The sequence below is a fragment of the Protomyctophum parallelum genome, assembly GCF_964188405.1.
Source record: "Protomyctophum parallelum genome assembly, chromosome: 18".
In the NCBI taxonomy this organism is placed as follows: Eukaryota; Metazoa; Chordata; class Actinopteri; order Myctophiformes; family Myctophidae; genus Protomyctophum; species Protomyctophum parallelum.
The window spans coordinates 32756114-32781853 of NC_139716.1; the positions used below are offsets into that span (position 1 = coordinate 32756114).

General features: G+C 42.6%; 2 protein-coding genes across 3 annotated transcripts; both read left to right on the plus strand.

Moving 5' to 3' along the window:
- Positions 1 to 128: 128 nt before the first annotated feature.
- On the plus strand, positions 129 to 24899 carry LOC310875370 (rano class II histocompatibility antigen, A beta chain-like). 2 transcript variants are annotated; one of them, XM_083788576.1, is made up of 7 exons: positions 129 to 144; positions 3243 to 3427; positions 4334 to 4603; positions 5789 to 6079; positions 23685 to 23792; positions 23960 to 23989; positions 24112 to 24899. In XM_083788576.1, the coding sequence occupies exons 2-7, from the start codon at positions 3367 to 3369 to the stop codon at positions 24123 to 24125; spliced, it is 774 nt and encodes a 257-aa protein (XP_083644702.1). In that variant the 5' UTR covers positions 129 to 144; positions 3243 to 3366; the 3' UTR covers positions 24126 to 24899. The 2 variants fall into 2 exon arrangements, with proteins under 2 accessions (XP_083644702.1, XP_083644701.1); XM_083788575.1 differs by lacking the exons at positions 23685 to 23792; positions 23960 to 23989; positions 24112 to 24899 and adding exons at positions 9563 to 9670; positions 9860 to 9880; positions 10142 to 10288.
- LOC310875373 (H-2 class II histocompatibility antigen, A-U alpha chain-like) lies at positions 11821 to 19724 on the plus strand. Its single transcript, XM_083788580.1, has 6 exons — positions 11821 to 11857; positions 11973 to 12177; positions 14872 to 15132; positions 15826 to 15926; positions 17918 to 18095; positions 19404 to 19724. The coding sequence occupies exons 2-6, from the start codon at positions 12105 to 12107 to the stop codon at positions 19550 to 19552; spliced, it is 762 nt and encodes a 253-aa protein (XP_083644706.1). The 5' UTR covers positions 11821 to 11857; positions 11973 to 12104; the 3' UTR covers positions 19553 to 19724.
- Positions 24900 to 25740: the final 841 nt, after the last annotated feature.

Sequence of the window (25740 nt, forward strand, 5' to 3'; positions counted from 1 at the left end):
GTAGCAGTCAAAATCGTTAAGCAAACGGTCAGCGACGGGTTCCCACCCCTTTTTGCTTCCCAAAGCTAACAGTTGATCAACTGATTATGACGAATAGGCTATGTGTAGAAGGCTACTGAAACGTTTTGAAGGCAACATGATCTGGTAAGATTGTAAGATGTTACTTTTTGACAGTTTGTGAAATGTTCAGTGAATTAATTTAGACTAAAGTGTAATTAGCAGAGCTCATAAATACAAACGCGTCCAAAGTACTAAAATCACAGACGTTGTAGTCACTACGTGGAAGGCTAGTTCCTGCCATAGTAGGAAGGCCTGCGACAGCAAGCAGGTTTATCTATCGAGCACTGATCCATTTCTGGTTGCCGCCGGAGCATGACTTCATTGCTTAAAGTCCCTAATGCCTACTGTGTTGTGGGGTAGCTTAGGCCTTATCCAGTCCAGTCTAAAGCCCACCATGCAGAGCGACTAGTGTCTGTCTGTCTGTCTCTTTTGGGGGGGTGGGTACCCCAAAATTAAACCAAACTACCCCCTTTTTTCCCGGCAATTTGTGCACCGCGCAGGGCCCTGAAATGTTGTCTAGCCCGGGAGCTCTCAGCCAATACTACTGTAAATCCAGCCCTGCTTGAGGGTGTGCTTTACCTTGATTATCGGCACTTCAGTGATCCTTGTGGAACTCGGGTCATCGCTGGTGTGCCAATAATCAGGGTAAAGCACACCCTCTCTTGTAATGTTGCTTAATCAGAACATAACTAGTAACTACATAAATTACAGTGACCTCCGTGTTCAATAGACATACTGAACAGCAGCAGCCAATGAGGTGCCCATTTGTAATTTGTAGTTCTCAAACATTTGAATGTCACAGACCCCCAAATTGATATATATTAGGCCACGGACCCCCATCTGAAAAGATTATGTGCCAGGGAGTCAGGGACCCCATAAGCTCACATTGCGACATGTTGTGAGCTTGTCGATTTGCTATTTTTGAATAGCTTATGAAATGGAGGCCATTCAGCTTTAATTCTGAGTGTTATTCATCTTAACTATATAGCTTAACCTGACCCGGATATATTTATACTTACAAAAAAATAAAAAATAAAATAAACCTTTCAGATGGTGTTGTAGGAGTACTTTGGAGAGGAAAATATCGTGTTTATTTTATGTTTGTGTAAGGTTTTATTGAAATGTAATATTACGACGTTGGGTCTATTGGGTAGCAGAATTTCCTATAGGCCATTTTAGTCAGAATAACATGACGGATGTCTATATACTTCACTAAAACAACTTAAGGGTTTATATGGTTATGGTTTATTATTTGGCCTCAGAACAGTATAGGCCTATACAGTAATATAAGACGACTCTGATTATAAGAAGACCCCCATTTTTCAATGACTCATTTGTGGAAAAAAGAACATTGAATGTCAAGTTGTCTATAGTCCCCGATTATAATACAACCCTGTTTTTTTAGGATATTTCCATTGATGTTATTATTCATATGAATAATAACATCAATAAGCCATATTTTTAAGAATTGTGATTGTATTAAGAACAACAAAATGAAAAACAGTACAATTTTGAATGTACCAAAGAATCCTAATTACAATAAACACACACAATACAGAGTTTGTCCTTTTCCCTCTCTGGCACTGTCAAGTTGTCAACTATCATGTAACGAGGTCAACAAAAACTGAAATATGTTGCGTGGCATCACATCAGCTACAGGGGTGTGCCGTGTGGCGGCTTCCCAGTACATTTGGCATCTATTCATTTGTACAAGGCAAGGCCCATCTTCAGGTGCATGCCCATCATTTGCTCTATTCCTTTTCTACTACTTTTCCATGTTCCTGTTGTTTGAAGGCTAGGTACACAATTTTGTGTTTGTTGTCGGAGAGTCAATCATGTCTTCAGACAAACCAGCGGACGTACTGCAGTGGTGTGTGGAGAGAACTCACGTCTTCAGTCAGAGGAGGACCAGAAAAGTGTATTAGGGCTGCCACTGATTCACGGGGCTGGCCGTGTTTGGCCGGTTCGGGTTGTCTTTGGACTCCCCTCTTCATTCGACTTTTCATCAGTTTCAGTGAAGTGAGGCTCTTTCCTTGCTTGTGGCAGTAGTTCACTCAACAAAGGGTAGCTATAGGGTGGGTAGCTTGTCAGAGGTTAGGTTTCTGGTTGAAGCCAAGGACTTCTGTGTTTTGTACCATACATTTGTATGTATAAGTACAAAACAAAGATTCGCCAACTTTGTTGAAGAAGAGTCTGGGCAATTATGTTTCTGTTCCTTTTACGCCAGTGTTTATTTTTGTTTAGCTAAAACTAGACTAAAGCTAAATAGTTTAAGTAGACTAGGTAGGCCAAGAAAATGACAAGAAAATGTTTTGACAACCATTCCTTTGTCACTTTGTCTGCTATCTGTCCACCACTGGGCGGTGCTGAAAAACAAAACCAGTCAGACACCATAAATGACAGATGATGAGCCACACAGCTCAACTAAACACATCTCTAATTAAGTTAACATTCAATTTACTAATTGTTGTCAAAATGATATTTACCCGGGATTCGACCGAACTATTGCAGGGGTTTTCAACCTTTTTATACAAAGTACCACCTCAGAAAATATTTGGCTGTACAAGTACAAACCAACTGACGTTACTACAGGAGCGTAGGCCTGCCCCATCCTATTCAGCTACCAAAGGAGGAAAATGTAATTTATTCTTGAATTGTTCTGCTTGTTCCAATCCTAAGCCAATAATGCTGCTGCTCTGACGAAACTGTCTAATCACTAATCAACACAACTGATGATATTTCTAATGTGATTAATCCATTCTCAAATCTTCTATTAACGGCTATAGGCTACTGTTATGCTCATTTCAGCATGGCTGGAGAGCCTATTTTAACCAATTGCTTGGTCAGAAGAATTACCTGTAGTAATATAAATATTTCATTCCACTTTTGTCTTTTCCCCCCTTGTTTGAGGAGACTCCTCTGCATACCAGTGGTTGGGAACCTCTGAACTGTTGTACTTCAGGCAATACTACTTGTCATCCAGTAGGTGTCCTCCCAACACTAGGGTGTGAAATTTGTGAACGTCTCAATGTAAGACCAGGGAGAAAAAAGGGGGGGGGAAAGTACGGTTTCAAAATTCAATGCTAAAAGGATTTAACCCAAGAAAGCACTATGGCTTGTTTCCATTGGGGATCCTGTGTATTCAATTCATAGAAACATAATCTGTTGTTTGTGTTGTATAGTAATCAAATCACAGCTTGTAGCTTTCCTGGTGCACGCCCACCGTCGAACGCCAAAGTCTAGAAGGAGTGCCACTGTGCCAGTGACTGCAGAATGTTTCCTCATCCCTCCATTCCTGGATAAATCATGGCTGTGCTTAAATGCGTCTGCTCTGTTCTCTGGCTGCTCCTGTCTCTGACTGCAGTAGGTGAGTTGAGTGGAGATTGAGAAGTGTTTATTTAAAAAAAAATGTGACATTTCAGAGTTTATTTTGTATCATTATGATCATTATGACACACACACTTGTCTGTCTGTGTGTGTACAGTGTGTCTGTCTCATAAGTATGCATGTTCAATTAGGCAGTGCATGCGTATTAGGCACACACACACACACACACACACACACACAAGGGGGGGACCTCTTAAAGGTCACTGTGCGTTAAAACTTGTTGCAGACGAGAGAAGTATCACCTTTCACTTCCTACTCTTGTCTCTCTTGTTCTGGAATCATGTTTCAAAACCTTTTTTGACAAAGATTTCAGAGCGAGGACAGGGGAGCACTTGTTTTGTTTGACTGCATCCTGTGTGCGGTATGTGAAAACCAAATACTGTACAAACTAAGCTATGAGGACCAAATTGGGGTCCATGGCCTAATGCATATCGAACTGGGTCCATGAACAACTTTGAGATTCACACTGACCTAATATTCCTTCCACAATGGCTTTCCGACTTGGATAGCGCGGCGCATGTGTCACAGCATTCAGGTCATTGGCGGCTTGACACGGGCTGTCCATAGGGGCTATCTGGCACTCAGGCTTGATTCTCAGGCCTTGCTGTCGGCGCACCAAGCACCTCCATTTATGAAGTGCGTGTTAAAAGCATTCCGTTGAGAGTGAAATAAAACCAGCACTTCCCCCTCCCTCACCCATTCAGTCTAGCATTAAAACGCCTCAGAGCATTCTGATGGTCTGGTGGAGGCTTTTTATTGCATGTTCTTATTATTTATTTAGATTTGAGGGTTTGTGCACACACAAACATTGAAGACGAAGGTGAGTGGCCGGAATGAGTTGAAGTTGAAATCCAACCATTGAACATCACTGTCTGTCACCCTGCAGATGGTCTGTTCGCTCATGGCGTTGTGCACTGCCAGTTCTCTGCCAGAGACGGCAGTGATGCTCTGTACCTGGAGAAGGTCTACTTCAACAAGATGCTGGTAGCGGGGTACAGCAGCGCCACGGGCAAGTTCACTGGCTACACGAAGGAAACCAAGCGCTACGCGGAGGACGCTAACAAGGACCCTGACATCATGGAAAAGCAGAGAAAAGATAGCAACAACTCCTGTTTCAGCCGAGTACCTGCTGTTTATGATGCACTAAAAGTTACTGGTGGGTATATGAGCCGAGTACAGCCAACAGGCCTGGCTTAATGCACAGGCTTTAAGGGCTGTAGCCCTTGGCTCAAAATGTGCAAATACTGAAATACTGTCCGGGGGCTGCTGAAATATCATTTAATCAGTGCCGAAATGTGCCACAGCACTCCTCAGAGTCCTCACCTCGAGGTCAAACAGTCAAGTCAACTTTCAGTCAACTGAAATGTAGGCCTATTTTTTGTTATTCGTATTCGTAATTCAGACTGAGGTTTGGCCAGGGGTCATCACCATGTTGGTTTGTGGTGGACATTTTGTCAAAATTATATTTTTGCCATGGCATGGACACAGTGTTGTATAGTGCAACTTTTTGAAGTGGGGGGGACGCCCCATAAGACACGTGAGCGCACACATGCACATGCATTTGCATGCACGTTCGTAGACACGCACGTGTGTAGCCTATACAAAATGAGTAGACAAACACATAAAGAGCTAGCCCTAAAATGACCATTACAGACCTGTCTGTATGGGTTATGGGTGTCCTTGAAAAGAAAATGCTTGAGAACCGCTGACCTAGGTGACTCCTAATGTGTCATAAGCCAAATTCCAAAACCCCACATCTCGGCCACTCGCTCACTCCAGCATGGTGGTGTTACGGTGAAATTGGTGACCTGCTGAAATATGTGAAAATCTTGCAGACATCACATAATGTCAGTGTCCGAATGAAAATCATTGCAGTTTGTTCATTAGCAGAGTTCAACCTAGCGGTATTCAGGCCACATATTTAAAGACCTCCATGTAGTTGTGTGAAGTCCACAAGATGGTAACATATTTCAGCAGGTCACCAATTTCACCATAATTTGCCATACTGGAGTGACCGAGTGGGAGTGAGCCGAGAATTTGGGTATTGGAATTTACCTGGAGACTGACATTCAGTGAATTGGGTCTTATGATCAAAATGTATATCATTGCATTATAATGGTGTTATTGGTGTGTAAAAACAACACCACGGATGAGGCCAAGTCTTGCCACGGACACATTTCTGTACTGTGTGTGTGTGTGTGTGTGTGTGTGTGTGTGTGTGTGTGTGTGTGTGTGTGTGTGTGTGTGTGTGTGTGTGTGTGTGTGTGTGTGTGTGTGTGTGTGTGTGTGTGTGTGTGTGTGTGTGTGTGTGTGTGTGTGTGTGTGTGTGTGTGTCACCTAGTGCCGCCCAACATCAGACTGAGGTCAAAAGGTCTAAACAGCAGCAGCAATCATTCTGGCCAGCTGGTGTGCAGCGTTCACCGCTTCTGGCCCAAATCCATTCGAGTCACATGGCTGAGGAACGGACAGGAAGTGACCTCGAACGTGAGCTTCACGGAAGTATTGTCTGATGGGAACTGGTTGTACCACACTCACGCTTACCTGGAGTACATGCCCGTAATTGGAGAAAAGATCACCTGTAAGGTAGAGCACGTCAGCCTCCAGCAGCCCATGTTAACTGATTGGGATAATGGTAATAATAACTAGAACTGCACTCTGTCGAGTGACTACTTGCTTGTTGCACACAAGTAGGCCATAAATGGCCTACTTGTGCGCAAGAAGAGCGTGCAAGTACTGTAGATCTCAGCCTCTCTATGAAAGAATGTTTACAATATTGAATTATTAGGTTTAGCTATTTGCTACGTACCTTGCGTTTGGAGGAGAAAAAGTAGTATTTTGAAGTATGGTAATGATTACTTCTGCCTGTTATGGCAGTGGTGTCAGATTACATACATGTATACATAGGGGAATTACCTTTAGCCCACCCGACACTGAAACATGTCATCGTTACGTCACCACCGATAACCAATTATACCCTGACATTGTTACATATATTAATCACGTCATATGCTCATATGTCTATAATATTACATATACACATATATTATATGTGTATATGTAATTTCTGAGTGATTAGTGGTATAATGTGGTTACTCGGGTGGTTTGATGCGTATGTCCCTGACACTGAAACATATCATTACGTCACCATCGTAAACCAATTATACCCTGGCATTGGTACATAATCTTCACGTCACGGGACATCTGCGGAAAACATACCTGCGCGGTCTGCTTCCGTATGTCCGGGGCCAGCATAGCATATGACATCATATCATATGCATTCTAAGGGACATTGGTACATATCTTCATGGGACATACTGTATGCTTCGTAGCATGACGGAAAACATACCTGCACGGTCAGCTTTGTGCCAGCATATGACATCATAACATATGCTGGCCCCAGACATGTCACGTGATGTCACATGCTCTCTCAATTAATAATAATAATAATAACCACAACCACACTGTGCAATTTTGAAAAATTGCAAAGTGTGGTTGCCACAGTCGCTTACTACAGCCTATTACAATGTCACGTTACCCCTGTGATCATGTGTCGGGGGGATATATCCCCTAAAAATCGTGTTTTTGCAATAAACCTTTTTAGCCCTGTCTTGGTCTTGTCCTTCAGATCATTAAGTGATTTGGAAATTCCGTAACGCTTGAACAATTGGTCTTTTGACCCTTTGCTTCAACCTCTGTCCAATTTATGTTAGTGGACATTTGACGTTGCTACATAAGGTGGTCCCTTATTGGCCAAGCGCTCCCACCAACATGTGATTGGTTGGCTGATTTGCTCGTTTACATATGATGTAAATTTTCCCTTCAATGTCTGTCATATCTTATAATGTGATTCTTATTGCATGCTGTTATGTTGTCTACAATTACAATCCGCGAATTTGTCTATTCAGTATTTTAGCCGTGACGTAAGCGCCCCCCTCCAGAGATACTTCCGGGTCCTACTTTTGTGTCGCTTTTGTGTCCCCATATAGAGTTATACTGTGTCCCTCCGTCTGACTAAATCTCAGATGAAAACAACCATGAAAGTCTCATTTTACCGCTTTCCTTGCAACAACAAAACTACTGGTCTCCCAAATCTGGCTGTGACAGGCCGTCTGCCCCACACTGAATACTATCGGCATTTTATTTCATTGTGCCAACTAAATCCTCCATTAAGATCGTATTAACGCAAACTAGATTCAACATACTCAACCCTGCACACATTCTAAATATGCCCCCGAAATATTGTACTGAGCAAATGGACTGTTACCACCTTCAATAATAATGACAATAATAGTCTTTATTGTCTCCACATCATATATTTTCCTTGTCATGGACAAAACATTAATAATTCTACGCGAGTTGGAAGCATTAAGACCCATTTCAACCCTGAAAAATAACGTAATTGTAAAAAGATTCACACGTTTAGATATTGCCATTTACAATGAGAAGCGGACGGGAGCTGGTGCCACTTGGACCCGGGCGTAATGTAAGACTATACAACATGACGTCGGACTTAAATACCGAATAGAGCTCTCCTCCAAAACCGCTTTCAGTTCTGGCCGTAGACTCATAGAGGGTGCCACTGCCACAAATAAGTGAAGTTGCACCGTTTTCACACACATGCTGTCTTTCCAGTTTCCTCACACGACCACAACCTATGACTAAGGGCCGATTCATACTCCTATTTTAGAGCCGAATAAAAGTCGGTTCGGCGCTGTAGAGCCTACAATGTGACGTCATTTGAGGTTCGGGGGGGGCGGGTACCGTCCTAAAGCCAGCAAGGGCAGAATCCATTTGTACCGGCCTATGAGCCGGCCGGTGCGATAGGTCGGCCGGTCCGTGGATAGGTCGGCCGGTCGTTTGATATGTCGGCCGGTCCGTGGATAGGTCGGCCGGTCCGTGGGTAGGTCGGGGGTGGGCTCATTTGAATCGTGTTGCCCCCCTGAGGGCGTCTTTGGGGGTCTCAAGGTTCGGGGACCCCCAGGGACCCCCAAATGGTAACTCTGTCATTCCTCTACCGTTTTGGACGGGGTGGGCTCATTTGAATCGTGTCGCCCCCCTGGGGGCGTCTTTGGGGTCTCAAGGTTCGGGGACCCCCAGGAATGACAGAGTTACCATTTGGGGGTCCCTGGGGGACCCCGAACCTTGAGACCCCCAAAGACGCCCCCAGGGGGGCGACACGATTCAAATGAGCCCACCCCCGTCCAAAACGGTAGAGGAATGACAGAGTTACCATTTGGGGGTCCCTGGGGGTCCCCAAACCTTGAGACCCCCAAAGACGCCCCCAGGGGGGCGACACGATTCAAATGAGCCCACCCCCGTCCAAAACGGTAGAGAAATGACAGAGTTACAAAAAAAAGAACTTTTTTTTTTTTTTTCGGCCGGCCGACCCACCCACGGACCGGCCGACCTACCCACTGACCAGCCGACCTATCGCACCGGCCGGCCCATGGGCCGGTACCAAAAAAAGAAAAAATATTTTTGTTTCTTTTTTTTCGGCCGGCCGACCCACCCACAGACCGGCCGACCTACCCACGGACCGGCCGACCTACCCACGGACCGGCCGACCTATCCACGGACCGGCCGACATATCAAACGACCGACCGACCTTTCCACGGACCGGCCGACCTATCGCACCGGCCGGCCCATCGGCCGGTACCAAAAGAAAAACGGCCGACCCATCGCACCTGCCCATTGGCCGGCCGGTACAAATGGATTCTGCCCTCCCTCCCTAAAGTCGGCTCATCGGTGCTACTGAAAATTTCTGACGAGACGAAATCATTTCGGCACTACAGCGCCGAAACAGCGTATGTAGTGTATGAATCGGCCCTTACAGTACACAGCCTTGACAAGGCAACTCAGCCTGGCAGAGATAGGGCATTTAGAAGAAGCAGTTTTCTAGTCTTGATATTAGTGGCATTGTAACATACTGTAGAATGAACTGCATAATGTTATATGGTATAACATAGTTTGCTACTTTGCTCAAACATAACCTGTCATATGTAAGCCATTTCACAGTTATTTTGTGTGATTGATGTTTGCAGATCACAAACAGATGTGGTCTGAAATGTTAGTTGTTTATTGACTGTGTTGTTGTCGTCGTCGTCAAATCCTACAGGTATGACTGTGTCCCAGAAGGTTAAGATAGGGATGGGAATAGCTGGCCTGCTAGCGGGACTGATGGTTCTCATTGCTGGATCCATCTGCTACAAGAGGAACACGTCTGGTGAGACTATGAACACAAAGAAAGAAAGAAAGAAAGAAAGAAAATAACCTAATATGAATTTGTTAGAATTCAATGAGTGTTTGTCATGAGTAGAATAATTAGTATACAGTTGTAATTGAAAGACTTATGTGTTCTGACTTATGTGTTCTGAATTTTCCATGTTAACTTTCCACCGCTGGACTGGCGCAGGTGTGCAAACACTAAGTGAAGGTACGTACATTACTGTAGCCTTTATCTTCAAACATTACATTTAACCGGTTACACACCGCCATTCAGAAACACTGCCATTCAGAACCCTAACCCTAACCGGGTTTCTGAATGGCGGTGTTTCTGAATGGCGGTGTTTCGGAATGTGGGTCTGTTCCCCATTTAACCACATGAACCCCCAGTGTCCAGATCTACAAGCTCACAATGCATTATAGATTAGTGGTTCCTTTCACCTCTCTATACCTGTCTCTGTGTGTGTTACAGCATCGTCAATGAGAGACGAGACACCTGCCGTTCCACAGTGATGTTCACCTTCACCAGGCTTTCAAACCACATGCATTTTTGACATTGTTTATTTTTGTAATCTAACTTGTGATTTAACAGTAAAAAGTGACTAGTCTGTGACTCTCCGTACTATACATTTTCTTTAACTGACATTATTGCCTTGTGCTCAGAGGCGTATTTACAATAGAGCCAATTAAGGCAGGCTGCCTCCCCAACTGCCTAACTAACTAAGAAAAACAAGAGAGGTAAATCACCAAACCGAGAACTATTAGTGGTCGGCCTCACCCGTAGGAATGCAAATGCATGGCTTTGTCTCATGGGGTGCCCGGTGTGGGGGTCTGAGTGCACCCTCACCTGTACTCGCCTGGCAGGAACAATCCCCGTTTAGTGTTTCTGAAAATGCATTTGAAAAGTCGGATGCAAATTAAGTTTGTACAGCCCGACAACGCTATAATGTGTAATTGCCTTTCGCAGACCTCCCGAGGGGGGGGGTCTGCGTATTTTGCTCCCTAAAATATCATCCCTGCATACGCCACTGCTTGTGTGTATTCATTTAGGTTGTTGTGTAATGTTTTTCCGAGCATACATATTCACATGTGCAGTATGTACCTTAAAACAGTGCATCTAGGCCCAGGCCGTAGCGTAACGGTCTGGGCACCGGACTGGTAATCCAGTCGCAGTGTGCCGCGGGTTCGACTCCCGGACCCGACACGGCCTTTACTGCATGTCATCCCCCCATCTCTCTCCCGTTTCCTGTCAGCCTACTGTCTGTCCCTTCAAAAAAAAAAAAAAAACAGTGCATCTAAAAGTGACAATAAAGTGAATCTGAAATCTAAGGTTGACGTTTTCCAGGGTGCTTAGCACCTGTACGATAATGTCTTACAGTATTGTCAGATGTCATTTGGGACATTCAGCTATATATATCTGCACCGTGATTATCATCAGCGGGGTTGTTTTTTTCCCCGTTCACCCTGCTCTGTTCCCAGTGTCAGAACGGCCTGACGGTTGGCATCCTGCCAGGCTGACACTCTATCTTACCATCAAAGATGGAGTGTCTTAAGGATCTTAAGTCAAATTGTCTGGGAGGGTGAAAAGGCCGGGGTGGAAACCGTAGTTGAGGCTAGGGCTGGGATGTTGATGGGTGTGGCTAGGTGGGAAGCTAGTCAACACATGACGGTTTGGTGGTGGTGTTGGGGCAACATGGTGTGTTGGGGCAACATGGTGCATGAGGACATGTTGCAGCCCTGGTCGTTAAAATTAGTACATATAGCACCTTTCGAAATGAAGTTACAAAGTGCTTCACAGAGAATAAAGCAATCCACAACATGGAAAAACAATGTAATGTAATATGTTTCTTGTTTCTTATTCTTACTAGGTATTTGTATGCTATGTCCTGTATGTCAGTCCTGTTTGTATTGTTTGATGTCTGGGGACTGCAGATGGAAATTAGCAAGTTTTGCTAAATCTGGTATATTTACACTGCATTTCTAATGTAATGTTCATCAATATACACTGTCCCGACCAAATAAACGTGTAAAGTAAGTAAACAACAATAAGTAATGATACAGGATAAAACAAGCAAGCAATATGGAGAAATGCATTAAGATACAATAAGTTAAACAATTAAGGGATAAAAGCAGCTTTATATAGTGTGGAGGGCTCCATCCATTCATGCCGTTTGTGTCTCTGATGACTGTGAGTCGAGAGATGAGGAATCCTACCGCCACCATCCTCCCGTAAAGTCCCAGTTTTATTGCTTTTTTCCATTAACTATGAATCAGTTTTGTACTTTGCTCCCTATAATACAAAGGCAATCAAAGGAGTTGAATGGCAAGACTGTGACTCATTGGTGAGAAGGAGGAAGTAAAGTCAATACAAGTGCTGTTGAATGACTCCAGTAGTGTCTGATGTCTGCATGTGAGCCACCTTACTGCCGAGAGAGATGAAGAATCCTACCACCACCATCCTCCTCTTCATCTCACTGACTTTCACAATCGGCTACGTCACTTCTCAAAGTAAGTAATCTTGCCACAAATGAATAATGACGATGATGAAAATAATTAAACGTTGGCCAATATGTTTATAGGATAATATGGAAGGACCAGTATCAATCCATTTGAACTGCAGGAGTATGAACGCAAACTTTTAAAACGGTGTTTAACACAACTGGGAGAGAAATTCACAGAAATCTCTGAGAGCTGGCTTGCAGTATATGTTATATAATTTGAGGGATATGAGATATTTCTTAATACTAGGACTCATAAAAAGGGTGGGGAGTTATGCTATATATTGATAAAAAGCTATCGAATTAAATATGTAAGTAAAATGTCAATGGTAGTAGTAGATAATATCATGGAATGTATTACTGTAGAAATTGAAAATTCAAATAAAAAAAATGCATTGATAAGTTGTGTCTATAGAACACCGGGGTCTTCCAATGAAACGTTTAGAGATGTGCTAATGGAGATGTATGATAAAATAATAAGAAGATGGTCTCTGTCTGTGGGGACACTAATATCTATATACTTTCTGAGAATAATACAACCACAGAGTTTATTAATTCCATGTACAGTAGGAGCTTGTATCCCACCATCACAAGACCCACTAGAACAATGCATAGTGCTACACTCTTTACTAACGTTATTGATAGGAAAATAGTAAGTGGAATAATTATTAATGATGCAACTGACCAGTCTTTGTCACTAAGGGCGGTATCAGAACCAACAAGGATACAAAAATTCAAATATTGAATAGAATAAAAACACTAAAGGCAGTTCAGTCTTTTAAAAGAGAGTTATATAACCAAGACTGGAATAACATTTACGTTGAGGTTGTGAATTATTCACTTTTTTGACCACATTAACTGCTCTCTATGATAAGAACTGTCCTCTAGTGAAGAAAACTGGAGGTTTAATATGCAATAACCGTGGTTATTTAATCATCATTTGCGAAGAATACGCATTGAGAGTCCTCTCTGACTATCTATAATACAGAAAAAAAACGTTTCATAAACTCACAAGACCCCTTTTAGGTCTTGGGCTTTAGTGCGTGATGACGCCAGCACCCGGTACATAAGACGGGGCCACGCCTCCACGCACTCACCCAGATTAACCTTTTCTTCTGCTAACACAAGCGAGAAGGACAAACATGGCATATTCTTCGCAAATGCTGATTAAATAACCACGGTTATTGCATAACCTCCAGTTATTTTAGATCAGCTATTTGCTCTGAATACACATTGAGAGTTGTTCATACACTCCCTTAGCTATCACGAGAGAGAGAACAACCTCCCGGGCTGATCCCGTCCTTGAACGGCGAACACGCCCTCATAGGACCATCAATCTACCACTCAGATCCCCGGGCTGAAGGAGAGATAGGGTCAGAAGGTCGAGGCTCACTGGGTCCCTGGCCGTACACTTGCAAAAAATCACTCCAAACTCTGTAGATCCCTACTACTGCCAAATTTAACATATTGTGTGGAAGTGTGGGGAAACACTTATAAAACCATAGTTCATCCCATCTTTATGCTACAAAAAAAAGCTATTAGAATTGTAAATTTGTCTGACTATCATGCACCAACAAACCCACTCTTTATTGAAAACCGTACACTGAAACTGCAAGATTTAGTCAACCTCAACTCCACTGCAATAATTTACAAGGCTCATAATAACTCACTTCCAAGCTGCATGCAGGAGCTGTTCAAGCCAAGAGAGGGCAAATATGACCTCAGGGGAACAGCTATGTTTAAAACAACAAAGGCAAGGACAAACACCATGGGGAGATGTATAACTGTGATAGGAGTGAAACTGTGTAACCAATTGGATAACGAGCTTAAATTGTCTAGGTCAATACAAACATATAAGAAATTATTTAAAGCAAAGATAATTGATACATATATAGCAGCAGAACAAACAAAATGAGAAAACGGTTGAATGGGTGCTTGGCTGTATATATTTGTAAAAAGAAAACAAAAACAAATATGTATACATTTTCATGTATAGACATTTAGATAAGTATGGTTATATTTAGAAATCTATATATAATTATATTTATGTTTATATTTATATTCATATCTATATTATTATATATTATATTATAGTATGTAATGACAAATGTAAATCAACATCCTGTTTACTTTTGTTATTTCTTTTTCGTTTTCTGTTTTTAGTAATATTTCTATGATATTACTCTTTTTTTTCCATTTGTGTTTTCATAAATGATGCTACTGTGATAATAAATTGATCACAGACTATTATTATTATTATTATTTGTATTATATAAAAAGGTGGGCAAAATAAGCTTTATGCCATGCTTCAGCCCATACCTTTTCGGTCAGAACTAGTCACTGCGTTGACTAAGTAATGTAAATTGCTTACACCTATTTTTGTTTATCTGTTTTGTAAAAATGACCGAAATAAAGATTCAAACTCAAACTCAACTCAAACTCAAGGAGCTGGCAACCGAAGTTGCCTCATAAGCTCTGATTCGACCATACTAGACTCAACCCCCTAAGTAACTTAACCCTCAGGACAAGGACTAGGTATTGGATCAAGAGACTAAAACAATGTCTGAGTTGACATGGAAATAAGCCCAGAAGTGTTGAATTAGTGATAGTGAAATTCCCCTTTAATGACCAACCATGGAACGTATCAATGCATACATTTTCTACTAATTAATGTAACATTGTTTTTTTTTGTTTTTTTTTTCAGTTAGCCACGATGTTCAGTATTTGGTGGGCTGCTTTGTGAACAGCACTGAGATAGAGTTGACCGTTGACGGCGACGAGACATTTTACGTGGACTTCCAGAGAGGAGAGCTCGTGTTCACCTTTCCCCTATTCATTGACACCATGGTACCCTCAATCTTCGACGATAAACACATGTTTGTCAATGCTGGGAAGCACAAGAGAGTGTGTCACGATGTTCTGTCAGCGATGACAAACGTGGAGAAGAATCCACTCGAAGAACAAGGTAAAGCAGGCGTTCTCAACACCTGGGGACCACCGGAAATGCTTTGGCCATGTCTCGCCATGTTATGCATACTGTACATATATACGTGCACGCACACAAACGCACGCATGCACGCGCACACACACACACACACACACACACACACACACACACACACACACACACACACACACACATACACACACACATCCTTTGTATCATCACTTCCAATGTCACTGGTTTATGCTGTATCTTGAATGAGTTATCTCTGATTAGATACATTTGGTATTTGACATCTTTTTGTTTACCAAAGAGCTGTGGTGGAAAAAGTACTCACATTTGTTACTTACTGTAAGTAAAAGTATCAATACTGCAATGTAGAAACTACTCCGTTACAAATACTGTAAAAGTACAGTAATCACAACTGACTTGAGTACCAAAAGTATAGAAAGTACTCATTATGCAGAATATCCCATTTCACGAGTTCAAAATGATAATGTGTCGCATCACGATGCAGTGTAAGCTTCGATACAATTGGAAATCCTCCAGACTCCAGTAAAATAAAAGTACCTCAATATTGTACTGGGGAAGACCAATGAACACTCCAGCAATGATTACTATCAGAATATTAACACTTATTTTCTGTTTTTACCAAAATAAGTCACTATACCTACTGCACATATACATTTTGGGACCCGTTTCTGCACCCAACAGAAGCTCCTGACAGTTTCCTGTACGCATCTGAGGACGAGGAGCTGGGGGTGGAGAACACACTCATCTGCTACGTCAGACACTTCTACCCTCCATCCATCGAGGTCAGTAGGCCTACCCAACCCAAGTACTCCTGGTCAAACATGACCTCAACTACAAGTGAAAGATTTATTTTGAATTAAAACCGGGAAAGCATTTTGCGTTGGTTATAGAGCGTCCGGGGCCCGTTTCGAGGGCACCGGAAGAGAATTTCCCATTGTCCATACTTTTTGAAACGTATGGAAAAATTAGTGGTACATTATCTTCTGGTGCCCTCGTCGTTCTGAAAGTGGGTAGAACTGCGACATTCTATTAAAAACAGCAGATGCACAACCTTGCAGTGCGGCACAACGAGCGCACATCTGCTATTATTTTAAACATTTTTGCAAAGTCTTGAAGCTCACAATGCCGTATTGCAGTATTTAAAAAAATAAAAGATGTTCCAGAAACTGTAACATATATCAATAATAGTGAAAATAGCTATATTTGAAATAGGACTAAAATGAAGAGGTTAATAATTGAATGCCACAGACGAAAAACAGTCTAAGTCCACAGTATTGATCCATAATGTATAAATGATTGATAAGGGTTCAGGACAACGAGGCCTTTTCGTGGAGGGGTCAGAATGAAATTTGGACTTAGACTGTTTTTCGTCTGTGGTACTTGTACTTTTCTCACGTCTTGCCTGTGTTGATTTCGTCTAATAGTATGACGAAAAATGTTCGTCGACTAACTTTTTTCACTGACATAAACTAAATGGAAACTAAATGAAAACTAAACTATGATTACTAAAACTAAGACTAAATATATTGACAATTTCATCAACAAATAAAACTAGACTGAAATGTTAGTAAGGGACCAATCTGAGAATCCCATCGGCAAATAACGGGAAAACAGCAATCCCTGCAGTCAACAGTCTGTCTTGAGAGACTAGCGGACCAGAGATCCAGTATAAATAAAAGTCAGTCCACAAATGGGCATGTGGTGGATGTGTGGTCAATGTGGCCAACAAGGGCTTATGTGGGGGGCCAATAAGAGCTTATGTGGGGGGCAATAAGAGCTTATGTGGGGGGCAATAAGAGCTTATGTGGGGGGCCAACAAGGGCTTATGTGGGGGGCCAATAAGAGCTTATGTGGGGGACAATAAGGGCTTATGTGGGGGGCCAATAAGAGCTTATGTGGGGGGCAATAAGAGCTTATGTGGGGGGCAATAAGAGCTTATGTGGGGGGCCAACAAGGGCTTATGTGGGGGGCCAATAAGAGCTTATGTGGGGGACAATAAGGGCTTATGTGGGGGGCCAATAAGGGCTTATGTGGGGGGCCAATAAGAGCTTATGTGGGGGCCAATAAGGCCTTATGTGGGGGGCAATAAGAGCTTATGTGGGGGCCAAAAAGAGCTTATGTGGGGGCCAATAAGAGCTTATGTGGGGGCCAATAAGGGACTTGTGTGGGGGGCCCAGTAAGGGCTTGTGTGGGGGGCCAATAAGGGCTTATGTTAGTAAAATGCAAACTATTCAAAAGACTATTCAGAAATCTAGTCTCTCCTGTAGTGTAGTAGTGTAGTAGCCTACTATAGCCTCACGTAACCAGACTTTTCTGCCTTTGCAATATAAATTGCCCCAGGGTGATATTGTCTGGCTACGCATGGGTAGTGTACTGATGGGGTGCATACGTTGGTTAGACATACTAACAGTCTGACAGGCACTAGTCCGACAACACTGTCCGTGGCTCCTGACATGCGTGGCCGGCTACAACTAACCCGTGGCCGGTTACAACCAACCCGTGGCCGGTTACAACTAACCTGTGGCCGGTTACAACTAACCCGTGGCCGGTTAAAACTCACCCGTGGCTCCCGACATGAATGGCAGGTTAGAACTCACCCTTGGCCTTGGCTCCCGTGACATGCGTGGCAGGTTAAAACGAACCCATGGCAGGTTGCCATGGGACTATTGCCTTTCGTTCTGTTAGTACGTCGGACCAAAGTACCGAGGTGAAAGTCTTAAGTATCCAAAAATACAAATTATCAAGTAAACGTACTTGTCCTCCACCACTGCAGGTCAGCTGGAGCAGGAACGGTGAGGTGGTGAGCGGAGCGTCTCTGAGCCGCTACTACCCTGATGAGGATGGAACCTTCCACCAGTTATCCTCACTGGACTTCATTCCCCACGAGGGAGACGAGTACAGCTGCAGTGTGACGCACCCTGCCCTGGACCAGCCCACTGTCAGGTTCTGGGGTCAGTATACCAGTGCACATTTTGATTTAGATTTTTTGCCAGGTACAACCTGTTTATACTGTCAATGTGTTGAGACTAGTGAGGACCTAGTGGACACTTTTTCATGATTGGCTGCCTCTAGTGCCTCTAAGTCAATGGGAGATAAAACCCATTGATTTGGGCGGCTGTGGCTCAGGAGGTAGAGCAGGTCGTCCAATGATCCCTGGGTCGGCGGTTCGAATCCCGGCTCCTCCTGTCCACATGTCGAAGTGTCCTTGGGCAAGACACTGAACCGTGTGAGCTTGCCACCATTGGTGTGTGAATGTGGGAAGTGAGGAAGCAGGCGTCGACTGTTCGCCGCTTCACCTCCCAATGTATGAATGAATGAACCATTGTAAAGCGCTTTGAGCACTCGGAAAAGCGCTATAAAAATGCAATTCATTAAAAATGCAATTCATTATATAGTCTGAACGCTGCAACATGAATCACGGCAAGCATGAATCACGTGTGATATTGTTTGATTGTACTTGGTTGCTTGCCTTTTGCTTTGGCAATGTAAACGTATGAACTTATAAACATTGAATTGAATTGAATTGAATTGAATTGAATTGAATTGAATTGAATTGAATTGAATTGAATTGAATTGAATTGAATTGAATTGAATTGAATGGTTGTGAGAGATAACAGCCAAAACGTTGATCAAAATAACAATTATACTACATTCTCTAATTGTGTAGACTCCTTGAAAATTAAGTGATGCAGATGTTTAATAAGCGTAAAGAAATGGGAAAGAAATGGGAAACTGTTATCTAACCATGTGCTTCAAAGACACAAAAAGAAGAAGAAGCATCAATGGATATTTAAATTTAACAGGAAATTATACTTTTGAACTCTACTTAAATTTATACTACTGTATAATGGCACAGGGGAAATTCCACATTAAACAAGGAAGTGGAAGTTTTAGGTAAAAAGTCTGTTACAGCAACATTGTGGATAAAGGAGAACTTTGGCAGAAAAAAGGTGATATACAATATTTGGACTCATACGGCTATACCCAGATAACCGTACAAGCCTGCATGCACAACATTCTACCAAAGTTAAATTATCATGGGTTTATGTAGAGTTTAGACCTGCAGAACTAAAGGGAGTGACTCAAATTCAACTAATGTTGTTGTACACTTATATTATTCTTTCTTGTGTATCTATTCTAAACCAGTGGGTTTCAAAGTGGGGTGCGCGGAGAACCACAGGGATTCTTGAAGGGTCTCCAGGTGTTCCTCAGCTAAATCTTTGATAGTTTTGTTGTGTCTCTGGTGTCATTTGTTGCAGACTCAGAACCTGAGCAGGTGGTGAAGGCCAGTTCTGCAGCGGATGTGGTCTGTGCAGTGGGACTGACTCTGGGCACTCTGGCCGCAGCAGGGGGAATGTTCCTCCTGGTCAAGAGTGGCCGTGTGTGTCAACCATCAGAGGTGCTGTGATGTGGAGGAGGAACTTCGGAAGCTGTACGACGACTTTGAGCTTGTAGATCTGCTATTTTCAGAACACGACAACGGAGCATAAAATTGCACATTTACAGCATTGCGAAGAGAAATCCCAGCGGTCTGCATTACCCCCTATAAGGTTTTAGTTTGGACTTTTACTCTTTTGGAAAGTGCAGTTTTTCCCTCTACACTGAGATTGCCATATACTGTACATGCAGCCAGATTACAGAAAATGCTAACACAAATACAATGCCCCCATGACAAGTAAATGTTTTGACAACGATTCCTTTGTCACTTTGTCTGCTGTCTGCTGTCCACCACAGGGTGGTGCTGAAAAACAAAACCAGTCAGACACCATAAATGGAGGAATTACAGATGATCACATCTCTAAGTTAACATTAAATGTATTCATTGTTGTCAAAATGCTCAAAAGCTGGAATCCATCACTTTTCTGTCCTATACCCAGGATTCGAATTTTCGAATTTCGACCGCTCCGGGTGAACTATTGCAGGGGTTTTTATTTTTAATTATTTATTATTTGAATATGTTTATGCTTTTCGTTTCTTTCTTTCTCCATTGCTCTGTAAAGCACTTTGAGCTGCATTTCATGTCATGAAAGTTTTTTTTATTATTATTATTATACCAAGTATCACCTCAGAAAATATTTGGCTGTCCATGTACCACCACAATAACTGACGATAATACAGGAGTGTAGACCTGCCCCATCCTATTCAGCTATTACCACAGGAAAATCTAATTCTAAATTCTAAATCTAAATCTAATATTATTTGAATTGTTTTGTGCTAATCCTAAGCCAATAATGCTGCTGCTCTGACAAAACTGACTAATCAGCACAACTGATGATATTTCTAATGTGATTAATCCATTCTCAAATCGGCTAGGTGTGCTGTCATGCTCATTTCAGCATGGCTGGAGAGCCTATATTTTGGTCAGAAGAATTACCTGTAGTAATATAAATATTTCATTCCACTTTTGTCTTTTTTCCCCTTGTTTGGGAGACTCCTCTCCTCTGTGTACCAGTGGTTGGGAACATCTGAACTGTTGTCATCCAGTAGGTGTCCTCCCAACACTATAGGGTGTGAAATTTGTGAATGTCTCAAATCTTCTATTAATGGCTAGGTGTGCTGTCATGTCATGACCATAGTATGCCTCCCCATATAAAGTGCCAGTGACTGCAGAATGTTTCCTCATTCCTGGTTAAATCATGGCTGTGCTTAAATGGGTCTGCTCTGTTCTCTGGCTGCTCCTGTCTCTGACTGCAGTAGGTGAGTTGAGTGGAGAAGTGTTTATTTAAAAACAATGTGTGTGTGTGTTATACCGTAAGTGCGTTGTGTTCAGTTAGGCAGTGCATGCGTATTAGGCTGAATCTACATTTGAGACCAGAACAAAAGTTGGAAAACTCGTCTGTGCATCCTGTGTGCGGTATGTGCAATTAAAAAAAAGGGGGGATAACCCTGTTCAATGTTTGTCAATGTCAGGTCCGAGGACTACCCGTGGTCCAAAGGTAAGGTAACAACACCAGTTGTTAATTTTGTCGACTAAAACTATGACAAATGTATTTTTTCACAGACGAAAACTAAATAAAAACTAAGCTATGAGGACCAAATTGGGGTCCATGGCCTAATGCATATTGTTCTGGCAGCTTTTGATATTACTATTAGTAAGTAAACAACATCAGGAAGAAGCATGCAGGACTCAACCATCAGGATTCGAACTCCTTTATTTTATTGTATAATATGTCATCACACCGGAGAGAGACTAGTGTCTCCCTCCAGAGCTTCCCTCAGCACTCCTTTTCACACATTGTTCCACACATTTTATACTTTCAGGAGTGTACAGAGATTCAGGAGTAACAAGAGATGGTCATGCCTTAAATGGACTCTATTCTATAGTTGACTCACACAGTTTGAAATAGGTTTACATGAGTCGGCAGTCTCTAATGAGTTTGTCAGTGAGGAACAGGTGGTAATTAGAGTGTTAAAGGACAACTTTATTTTTTTTCAACCAAGGTTCATGTTTTAGGTTGTTATTAGAGAAAGCGCCTCCATTTATGAAGTGTGTAGTTAAAAGCATTCCGTTGAGAGTGAAGCAAAACCAGCGCTTCCCCTGCCCTCACCCATTCAGTCTAGCGTTAACCCGCCTCAGAGTATTCTGATGGTCTGGTGGAGGCTTTTTAGTGCATGTTCTAGAGTTTCATGTTTTAGTGCATGTATATATTTAGCTTTGAGGGTTTGTGCACACACAAACATTGAAGACGAAAGTGATTGGCCGGAATGAGGTGGTGATATGATATAATATAATTTAATGAAGTAACTAATTTATTGATGTATGCGCTTTAATATTTAAAAAGGAAAACATCTGCAAGACTATAGTGTATACAAAAAGGAGAAGTGAGAACAAGTTGAAATCCAACCTTTGAACATCACTGTCTGTCAACCTGCAGATGGTCTGTTCGGTCATGTCGTTGTGCACTGCCAGTTCTCTGCCAGAAACGGCAGTGATGCTCTGTACCTGGAGAGGTACTTCTTCAACAAGATGCTGATAGTGCAGTACAGCAGCGCCACGGGCAAGTTCACTGGCTACACGAAGGACACCAAGCGCATCGCGGAGGACGGTAACAAGAACACTGCCATCATGGAACAGCAGAGAAAAAATAGCAACAAAAGCTGTTTCAGCCGTGTATCTGCTGGGTATGATGCACTCAAAGTTACTGGTGGGTATATGAGCCGAGTACTGACATACAGCCAACCTAATGCATGGGCTTTAAGGGCTGTAGCCCTCGGCACAAAATGCAATGCAAAATACTGAAATACTGTCCGGGGGCAGCTGAAATATCATTTAATCAGTGCGAAATGTGCCACCAGCACTCCTCACCTCGCTTATCTTTTATCTTATTATCAGCGAGGTCAAACAGTCAACTAAGATGTATTGGGTCAACTGTATTTTTGTTATTTTGTTTTCATATTTCACCCGAGGTTTGGCCAGGAGTCATCGCCATGTTTGGCTTGTGGTGGACATTTTGTCAAAATTGTATTTTTGCCATGTCATGGACATACAGAATGAGTAGACAAACGCATAAAGACATGCTCCTTATATGGCCAGTACAGAATTCATTCCATGTTGATCTGACTCCCCCATGCCAAAGCGCCAGCACTCGCCCAGCAGTCTGCCGTCAACACACCAGTAAGACTGCCCTCAGGCATCTTACACATCTTACTATGTGTGTGTGTGTGTGTGTGTGTGTGTGTGTGTGTGTGTGTGTGTGTGTGTGTGTGTGTGTGTGTGTGTGTGTGTGTGTGTCACCTAGTGCCGCCCAAGGTCAGACTGAGGTCAGAAAGTCCAGACAGCAGCAGCAATCATTCTGGCCAGCTGGTGTGCAGCGTTCACCACTTCTACCCCAAAACCATCCGAGTCACATGGCTGAGGAACGGACAGGAAGTGACCTCGCACGTGAGCTTCACGGAAGTACTGCCCGATAAGAACTGGTTGTACCACACTCACGCTTACCTGGAGTTCACGCCCGTATTTGGAGAAAAGATCACCTGTAAGGTAGAGCACGCCAGCCTCCGGAAGCCCATGTTAAATGACTGGGGTAATTATTATTATTAATAATAATAATAACTAGAAATGCACTCTGTCGAGGTGCCAACTTAGTACTGCTACTAACTAATGTACATATATTACAACTGCTGTTCTAAATCCTTTAGACCTTTATAGATCCTACTTCTGGCCGTAGAGGGTGCCACAAAGTGAAGTTACACCGTTTTCATACTGTACACATGCTATCTTTCCAACTTCCTCACATGTTCACAACCTATGGCTTACAGACAGTGCCTTGGCTAGGCAACCCAGCCTGGCGGAGATACTGTATGCACTTAGAAGAAGCACTTTTCTAGTCTTGATATTAGTCGCATTGTACATAATGTAGAATTAACTGTATAATGTAATGTTATATAATAACATGCAGTTTGCTCAAACATAACCTGTCGTATGTAAGCCAAAGCGTGTATATCTTGTGTGATTGATGTTTGCAAATCACAAACAGATGTGGTCTGAAATGTTAGTTGTTTATTGACTGTGTTGTTGTTGTCGTCGTCAAATCCTACAGGTATGACTGAGTCCCAGAAGGTTAAGATAGGGATGGGAACAGCTGGCCTGCTAGCGGGACTGATGGTTCTCATTGCTGGATTTATCTGCTACAAGAGGAACACGTCTGGTGAGACTATGAACACAAAGAAAGAAAGAAAGAAAATAAACTAATATGAATTTGAATGAGTCCTTTGTCATGAGTAGAATAATTTAGCATACAGTTGTAATTCAAAGAGTTATCTGTGTTATAACTTTAAGCTACATCTCTGAACTTTTCACGTTAACTTTCCACAGCTGGACTGGTGGAGGTGCCACTAAATGAAGGTACGTACATTACTGTAGGCTTTATCTTCAGACATTACATTTAACCACATGAACCCCCAGTGTCCAGATCTACAAGCTTTAGTGGTTGCTTTCACCTCTCTACCTGTCTCTGTGTGTTACAGCATATCGTCAATGATATAGACGAGACACCTGCCGTTCCAGTGATGTTCACCTTCACCAGGCTTTCAAACCACATACATTTTTGACATTGTTTGTTTTTGTAATCTAACTTTTGATTTAACAGTGAAACGTGACTGTGTAATAACTCTCCTTACTTTGCACTACACTTTCTTTAACTGACATTCTTGCCTTGTGTTGAGAGGCGTATTTACAATAGAGCCGGTTCTGGCGAGCCGCCCGCGACCGAAACGGTCGAGAAATGACAGTGACACTTGGTGTTGAAAACCAACCAAATGTAATTTCCGTGCTCAGACCCAGGTACCCAGCCAGTCAGCCAGACAGGCACACTTAAAAACAAGAGCGGAAAATCACCAAATCCGAGAACTATTAGCGGTCGGCGGATTGGCTCCTTGCCCGTTCCGCGTAGTGCGACCCTCACCCGTAGGAATGCAAATGCATGGCAAGGCTTTGTCTCATGGGGTGCCCGGTGTGGGGGCCTGAGTGCACCATCACCTGTACTCGCCTGGCAGGAACAATCTCTTTGAAAACCTGTTTATTGTTTCTGATAGTGCAACCTCAAAATGTATTTGAAAAGTCGGCTGCAAATGAAGTTAGTACAGCCTGACAACGCGAGCAAAGTGTAATTTCCAATCGCAGACCTCCCGCGGCGGGGGGTCCGCATATGTTTGCCTCCCTAAAATGTCATTCCTGCATACGCCACTCCTTGTGTGTATTGTTTATTGAGTGTTTTAGGTTGTTGTATCATGTTTAAATTGTATTGGAGCTTCCGAGCGTACGTATTCACATAAAGTATGTGTCATGGTCTGCATACCATGTCTCCCTGTCAGCCACTCCCACTCTCCATTCCTACCCTCAGTCATTGTCACACACCTGTTCCCACTCCATCCCCAGCCCAGCAGGGCCATGCCCACAATACAAACCTGTGAACACTTCCACAATCAACCTGCTCACTATAAGACTGGACTCATCCCACACTCACACTGTCAGAACATAATCCATTGTCAGGTGCTCCATGTTGGTGTTTTCCTGTGATCTACTGTACCTGGATTTTTCTCGTTCTCCTAAGGTTTTTGACTTCCTATGTTTTGTTCTTTTGGTTAGTTTGACCTTTTGGACTTCCTAGTTTCCCCTTTGTAGTTTTGAACAGTTTGGCTCTCCTGAGTTACTGCTTGCAAGTTGCATTTTTTACTTTGTTTGTAAGCTAAAATGGCTTCTGATTTAATAAATAGTTTTTTATACTGCTCTGCATTTGGGTTCAGTCATTCTGCCACCGTGACAGTATGTACCTAAACAGGGTGCTTAGTACCTTTACGATAATGTCGTAGATGTTGTGACATTCAGCTAAATATATCTGCCTGTGATTACTCACTCTACTCAGTTCCCAGCAGTGAGCAAAGATTATGCTCTCTATTGTAAATCCAGTCAGACCGGTTGTGAATCCAGGCTGACACTCGATCTTACCATCAAAGTAAAATCCTCAGTATTTGGTATACAAATACTTAAGGATCTTAAGCAGAGCATAGAATCTGTGTAGATTTTTGCATTCAAAAATGGCAGATACGCAAGCTAAAGCTTTTTTTTTTTTTTTTTTACTTTTTTAGAAACTACTT